The 7,500-nt window shown below is 41.2% G+C and overlaps 2 protein-coding genes across 2 annotated transcripts in view; both read left to right on the top strand.

Annotated features, from left to right (window-relative positions):
• Positions 1–105, top strand: part of LOC307045049 (L-selectin) — a gene marked incomplete at its 5' end in the record, with an annotated part of 12,411 nt that extends 12,306 nt beyond the window's left edge. The window contains one exon of the mRNA XM_079690525.1: positions 1–105. This exon is cut by the window's left edge and continues 507 nt beyond it.
• A 90-nt stretch (positions 106–195) lies between these two features.
• selp (selectin P) lies at positions 196–7,102 on the top strand. The gene is made up of 17 exons (XM_079679529.1): positions 196–272; positions 347–425; positions 514–900; positions 1,475–1,582; positions 1,665–1,850; positions 2,523–2,702; positions 3,194–3,379; positions 3,485–3,667; positions 3,762–3,944; positions 4,033–4,218; positions 4,349–4,534; positions 4,667–4,852; positions 4,983–5,168; positions 5,247–5,435; positions 5,520–5,708; positions 6,475–6,588; positions 6,677–7,102. The coding sequence occupies exons 1-17, from the start codon at positions 267–269 to the stop codon at positions 6,745–6,747; spliced, it is 2,805 nt and encodes a 934-aa protein (XP_079535655.1). The 5' UTR covers positions 196–266; the 3' UTR covers positions 6,748–7,102.
• Positions 7,103–7,500: the final 398 nt, after the last annotated feature.

The following is a 7,500-nucleotide window of genomic DNA, read 5'->3' as shown; positions in this document are numbered from 1 at the left end:
TGTGTGTGTGTGTGTGTGTGTGTGTGTGTGTGTGTGTGTGTGTGTGTGTGTGTGTGTGTGTGTGTGTGTGTGTGTGTGTGTGTGTGTGTGTGTGTGTGTGTGTGGCTGTGTGTGTTCACAGAGAGTTATGGGTGGGGTAGTATTGTCCTTCCTGAGAGGAAGTTACGGCAGATGTGATATTACAAAATTGTGTATTGACTCAATTACCACTTTGTCATTGATCGTCAGCAAAGTCAATGTAACAAACAGATTGAGTGAAGACAGATATGAAGGTAAGACCTGTGATATATCGGTGTTGTTAATTCACGTTTATGTGCAAGTATGAAAATAACTCTTTTGATTTCAGATGTTTCAACAATCAGTTGATACCAGACAAGGCCTGCATCACATTCTGCTGATAGCTGCACTCATTGGATTTGTCCAAGGTAGGTTTACATACTTTTATAAATTATTGTATCTCTTGTTTCTTCACTAGTTTAATTTTCGTATCATTATCCTTTGACCTCATCTTAGACCTGAGCAGCGGAGGAGGAGCGCATGCATGGAGCTACGGCTTCAACATCAGTTCAAACCGCGAATGGCTGAAGGCCCGTCAGTGGTGCCAGCAGCACTTCACAGACATGGTGCCCATCAGGAACCAGGAGGAGAATGACTTCATCAACAATTTTCTACCTTTTAACGCAAAATATTACTGGATAGGCATAGGCAAAAGGGAGGGAGAGTGGGTCTGGAAAAAAACAGACGAGAAGGTGCCAGAAGATGCTCAGAACTGGGCGGCAGAGGAGCCAGATAAAATCGCCAATCAGGACTGTGTGGAGATTTACATCAAGAGGGATAAAGACACAGCCAAGTGGAACAACGAGAACTGTCACAAGAAGAAGGGAACCGTCTGCTATGGAGGTTACATGTATTTATTTATGATTGACACATAAACTGACTCCAGATTTAATGTAGCATGTGAGATTAATGCTGCAAATGCAGAAATTATTTGTAACAGCAACAAGATGTTATCAGGCAGTGCACACAAGTTAAAAAACAGTAATTGCATGTCAACAGGAGAAATATATCAATTGAGCAAAATGCAATATACACCTTTTTTTTTAATTAATGTTATTAATGTCTGCTACATCACTACTTTCATATGTTTAGTCACTTTTTTACAACGCTGATACTTGTGTTTTTTGTGTTTTTTGAAATGTCTGTGAACTTATTGGATTTCATTTCATCAACGTGTGCTTGCTCTTCTTTAAATCCTAATCTATTCATTTTATTTTTGCTTCTTATCCGCACCTACCCTTTACTTTAACAATATAAGTTGTTCGACAAATTCAGGATTTCTAATTATTTTTCTAAATCTGAATACAAATAATGCATAAGTTTGAATACACAATAATAAAACGACCTATTAATGAAATACAATCACGGGATGCTTGATACTTTATACACGTGTGCTAAGTAGTCTTTCTGTACGCAGCCTCTTGTAAACCAGAGTCCTGCAGTGCCAATGCAGACTGTGTGGAGACGGTGGGTAACTACTCCTGCCAGTGCCATGCTGGTTTCCTGGGGTCACGCTGTGAAGAGGGTGAGCAAAACTTTAAACCACGCATAACCTTTTACTCTGAGTATAATAAACTGTCTAAAAATATATTGTTTTTCTTCTTTAGCCATCGCGTGCAAACCCCTGCTGGACCCAGAACAAGCTTCCAGCAACTGTTCCCGTCCCTATGGGTCAAATAGTTTCAACTCTTCCTGCCGTTTCTTCTGTGATCTCGGCTTTCGCATGGTGGGCGAGTCCCCTCTGCTGTGCCAGGCCAGTGGACTGTGGACCCACCCTGTTCCTCTGTGTCAAGGTACAACTGGGGTCCAACAATGTCAAAACTGTCCCAGCTAGTGGAGCAGGGTGGACCCAATGCTGAGGGCAGGAAGACTTAAAAGAAAATACCTTTATTTAAAAGGTTAGGTACAAAAAAAGGCAAGGCAAAAAAAACAGAACAGACACTCTACATTTTACATTTATACATCAGTTTAATGTTTAATATTCCATCTGTCACATACTTATGTATATATAATACCTTGCTTTATATTTTATTATTGTTCATTTGTAAATTCAAATTTTTTATTTTCTACTTTCTTGTTTATTCCTTTTTTTTAATTTGTATTGTACAATGCCATGTCTTTTTATGCTGCAACACAAAAATGTCCCAAATTGGGATAAATAAAGTACTATCTTATCTTATCTTATCTTAATACATGTTGCCCGACGTACACAAATCTGAAAAAGACTAAACAAAAAAAACAGGAGCTTAATACAAGCAGAACTGGATAAAGGAGGGGTCAACTAGTTGCAGAGTTATTGAGAAACAGTTGGAAGTAATAAAGATGGACTTACATTGAAAACAAGTGGGAAAATACACAAACATAGAGAAAGAAAACGTTTAAAAATGTAAAAAGGACAAACAAAAAACAAATGTGATTTCCAATGTCAAAGACACAATTAAAATATTGTTCCTTTCCTGTCTCAGTTGAACAGTGTTCATTCCTGAACCACAGCAGCATCAAGAACTGCAGCCACCCGATCGCCCCGTACAGCTTCGAGTCTGTCTGCGAGGTCCGGTGTGATGAAGGCTACGAGCACCGTGGACCGGACCAGATACGCTGCCACCACAACGGCCAGTGGACATCCATAGTCCAAGATTGTACAGGTAAAGTCATCACCTTTTAAATATACCCCCAATCATGTTTCAAACTAGCCTGTTACCTGTCTTAAACTTTAGTAATTGAAGGTTACAAATGTGAATACCTTTTGTGAAATTCTCCGTAGCTGCCACTTTTCATGTGTTTTCCTATTGTGTAATACTTGACTCTTGCTAATAGATTTACAGCCACTTTTTGGTTATACATAGCTGGCCTCAAAGTGCAGTCACATCATGTCCAGACTGCACTGCGGATCAGATTCAGGTCGCATATGTTATCGCTTTACTTCACACTCATTTTCACCAGCATTGAGAAAACAGCATTGTAATTTAGTCTGGGTGGGAAGCTATCGTTTCCTTTGTCTGTACATTACGTAAGAAATCATTCTCCCACCTCATGCTTTTGCTATGTTTATATAAGTGGACCCACAATACATGTGTTTCAGAAGAGCATTGATTTCCATTGAGTGGCCTGATTTGTATCTATATCCCACCCACAGTAAAAAGGTGCTCCCCCGCTTTCTTTCCTGTCTCGGGCAATGTGACCTGTGTGGACGCTGTGGAGCCTTTCTCTTTTGGTTCACGATGCAACTTCACCTGCCAGGAAGGCTACTACCTGACCAGAGACGACACATACACCTGTCTGGCCTCGGGACAATGGAGCAACCCTACACCTACATGCAAAGGTGGGTCACAGAAATGATGTCAGGGCTCCCAGAAAGCATCAAAATCGTCCTGAGAACAACAAATGTACACTGCTCTGATGATTGATAAGATTTCTTCTTCTGCAGTGGTGCAGTGCAACAGTTTAAAGGCTCCACCTCATGCCTCCATGCAATGTCAGGACCCAGGAGTGAACAGCTATGGCTCAATATGCTCCGTGCTATGTGAAGAAGGATTTGATCTGATTGGTGGAAACATGACGAAATGTTCTGCCCAGGGAAACTGGAGTCATGCACTTCCTGTTTGCCAGGGTACGTGATTAAGTCTATTCTTTTTTCTCTTTCCCCTTAAATTGAAAACAAGTTTGTGTAATCCATCTCTTTCTTGTCTCTGTATATCTTCAAGCTAAGAGGTGTAACCCAATAAATCCTCCTCATGGCTCCCTATCCTGTTCCGACCCAAACGGACTGTTCAGTTTTGGGTCTCTGTGCAAGACAACCTGCGACGAGGGCTTTCTTCTGAATGGGACCAACAGCACTGAGTGCAGTTCCCAGGGTGTTTGGAGTGCAGACATCCCACAATGCTCGGGTAAATCTGTTGTTGTCTTCCCCTGTACCACTTCACCACATGAAATTCAAAACATTGCTAATCTTTCCCTCTCTCTGATGCCCTCCAGCTAAAAGATGTCCCACCCTGAGCTCCCCCTCTCATGGCTCCATAGTCTGCTCTGATTCTCATGGAGAGTTCAGTTTTGGTTCTCGGTGCACGTCAACCTGTGAGGAGGGTTTTCTCCTGAATGGGACGGCTGTCAATGAGTGCACCTCTCTGGGCACGTGGAGCACAGATATCCCATATTGCTTAGGTATATTATACATCTTTAAATGATCATCTGTTAATTGTCATCTGTAGAACGAACCTTAATCTAATGGTTAAGATCTCTTGAGTGTGTTTTTTTTTTAAAGTATTTGGTGTATTGCTCTCTACCCCTCCAGCTAAAAGATGTCCCACCCTGAGCTCTCCCTCTCATGGCTCCATAGTCTGCTCTGATTCTCATGGAGAGTTCAGTTTTGGTTCTCGGTGCACGTCAACCTGTGAGGAGGGTTTTCTTCTGAATGGGACGGCTGTCAATGAGTGCACCTCTCTGGGCACGTGGAGCACAGATATCCCATATTGCTTAGGTATATTATACATCTTTAAATGATCATCTGTTAATTGTCATCTGTAGAACGAACCTTAATCTAATGGTTAAGATCTCTTGACTGTGTTTTTTTTTTTTAAAGTATTTGGTGTATTGCTCTCTACCCCTCCAGCTAAAAGATGTCCCACCCTGAGCTCTCCCTCTCATGGCTCCTTAGTCTGCTCTGATCCTCATGAGGAGTTCAGTTTCACTTCTCGGTGCACGTCAACCTGTGTGGAGGGTTTTCTGCTGAATGGGACGGCTGACACAGAGTGCACCTCTCTGGGCACGTGGAGCACAGATATCCCACGTTGCTTAGGTATATTATACATCTTTGAATGAAAATCTGTTAATTGTCCTGTATTGGAGGAATCTTCATTTAATGGTTGTGTTCTCTTGACTATAGTTTCTATTTAAATTATTTGGTGTATTGCTCTCTACCCCTCCAGCTAAAAGATGTCCCACCCTGAGCTCTCCCTCTCATGGCTCCTTAGTCTGCTCTGATTCTCATGGAGAGTTCAGTTTCACTTCTCGGTGCACGTCAAAATGTGAGGAGGGTTTTCTGCTGAATGGGACGGCTGACACAGAGTGCACCTCTCTGGGCACGTGGAGCACTGAATTATCCCACTGCCTGGGTAATAAATCATATGAGAGCTGAGCACTTTATTTGCCTTATTTGTTCTGGAACTCATATTTTTGGTTGCTATCTGCAGCGCTACCATGCCCCCTACTGGACAAGGCCCCACATCACGGAAGGATGAACTGCAGCCATCCGTACTCCTCTTTCAGCTATGACTCCAGCTGTGACTTTGAATGTAATGAGGGCTTCTGGCTGAGAGGAACACCAACTACGATATGCAATACCTCAGGACACTGGCGTCAGGATCCACCCAGCTGCCAGCGTGAGTGCTTAACTTAACTCACTCTTGCTGTTCTGGTTATCCAACAACTGACATGACATGCAATTTCTATATTTTTTATCTCAGCGGTACAGTGTGAGGCTATTCCTGCCTTGTTTGGATCCCTGTCTATGAACTGCTCCCATCCTCTGGGGAACTTCAGCTTTGGCTCTCAGTGTATTTTTGCCTGTGAAGGGGGATTCTCCATGAATGGCACTGAGCTGTTGTTTTGCTCCTCCTCTGGGATTTGGAACGACAGCCAGCCAAACTGCACAGGTAATTAGATTGATGTCTGTGATGAACATGCAAACATGCTGATTTTCAACACTTTATTAACAGTGCACTCAAATTACAGATTGCTAAATGTAATCGGGTTTGCAGGAATTTGATCTTAAACTCAAACATTGGACACGTGTCTTGTGTATTTTTGTATTAAGATTTGTATGCGGTGGGGTTAAATAAACAATTAAAGGATAACAAATATGATCTTCCTGAGGGGGGAATAACAGTTATTTATATAGTTCAATTAAAAACCCAGCCTCATTGTGGCATTAGAGAAAATAAGACACAAAATTCATAAGAATACATCATCTGCCAATTAGGGCTGCTCGATTATGGCAAAAATCATAATCTCGATTATTTGGGTCAATAATTGATATCAGGATTATTAAAAACGATTATCCATTTACTTTGAAAAAAGATAATCGTTTTATTTACATTACGTTGTTTTCGTAATCATTGCAAGCCATAATCGTAATTGCGATTAAAATACGATTAATTGAGCAGCCCTCCTGCCAATCATAAATGTCTATTCTCTCATGCGCCAATCAGATAGAGGTTAAAAAGCGAACTGTGAAAGTTTACACATTCACCTGATGGTGGCGCCAGAGGGAAAGTGAGGCGATTCACCAAAATGAATACCTGAACAAACTTTGACTGTGATGTGACGTGTTGGGATATTGCAGTTTGATCAAGAAAACATTCGTTAGGAATAAATACAAAATGTTAGAAACTTTTTGATACTTGATATTTGTCTCTGTAGAGGATCCAACAGTGTGGGCTGCCTTGCTGCTGTCTTCAGGTTTCGGAGTGGTCGCGGCGCTGGCCCTGATTGGACTGGCTGTGTTGATCATAATGAGATTTAGAAAAAAAAGTGGTGAGACCGACTGAAATGCTGCTGTACAGTTTCACGTATGCAGCATGTTGTAGCACTCACAGTTTATTCCTGTTTCTGATCTTTGCAGGACATAACATGATGTCTGAAGCACCAGCATGGGGAGACAGAGAGAACCCAGCATTTGATTTTGACTCCTGATTTTTCTAATCATTTCAAATTCTTTAGCCTAATGCTCTCAATCAATACATCAAGCTTGTTTACAATACAACACTGGAACCAATAAATTGCACATAGTAGGAATAGAGCTTTGAATTGATGGGTTATTACAATTTCCACTCAATAAAAATTTGATCATTTAAGATTCAAAGACTTCATTTGCAAAAGCGCAATATAGTGGAGTTGTTGTCAATGAAAGTCCTAAATCCCAAGCTAATTATACGCATTCTGCATGAAAACCTTCTCATGTTCTTAATGACACAAAATACAGTCAATGTGCATATTTTTCTCTCTGTCTTGCTTTTGCTTGATTGACAATAAACTATTTTGAATTGTCTCTTTTGACTCACTAAATATCTCACAATAAAAGATGAATGGTATATTGATCACTTTTCTAGTCCTAGTGAACACTCAAAGCTAAGTTACAGCACATGCCGGCATTCACCTATTCACACAAACAATGTATACACTGGTGGCAAAGGCAATACCATCAACTTGATTACTTATTATGTTTCAGTACATTTACATACATCTGGAGCAAATTGGAGTTTGGTATTTTGCCTAAGGACACTTTGAATTGTAGACTGCAAGGATCAGGTATCGAAACCTCGATGCTCTGATTGATAGACGACCACTCATGATGACCCACAGGAGGCTCAGGAGGCTGTGATCCTTTATCCATGTCCATGTTCATTGGTGCTGAATGGGTTGACCCTGTGTTGCTGGTGCCCTCCC

This window comes from Notothenia rossii (assembly GCF_949606895.1).
Source record: "Notothenia rossii genome assembly, chromosome: 1".
Classification (NCBI taxonomy): domain Eukaryota; kingdom Metazoa; phylum Chordata; class Actinopteri; order Perciformes; family Nototheniidae; genus Notothenia; species Notothenia rossii.
This window is presented reverse-complemented; position numbering and strand designations above follow the sequence as displayed.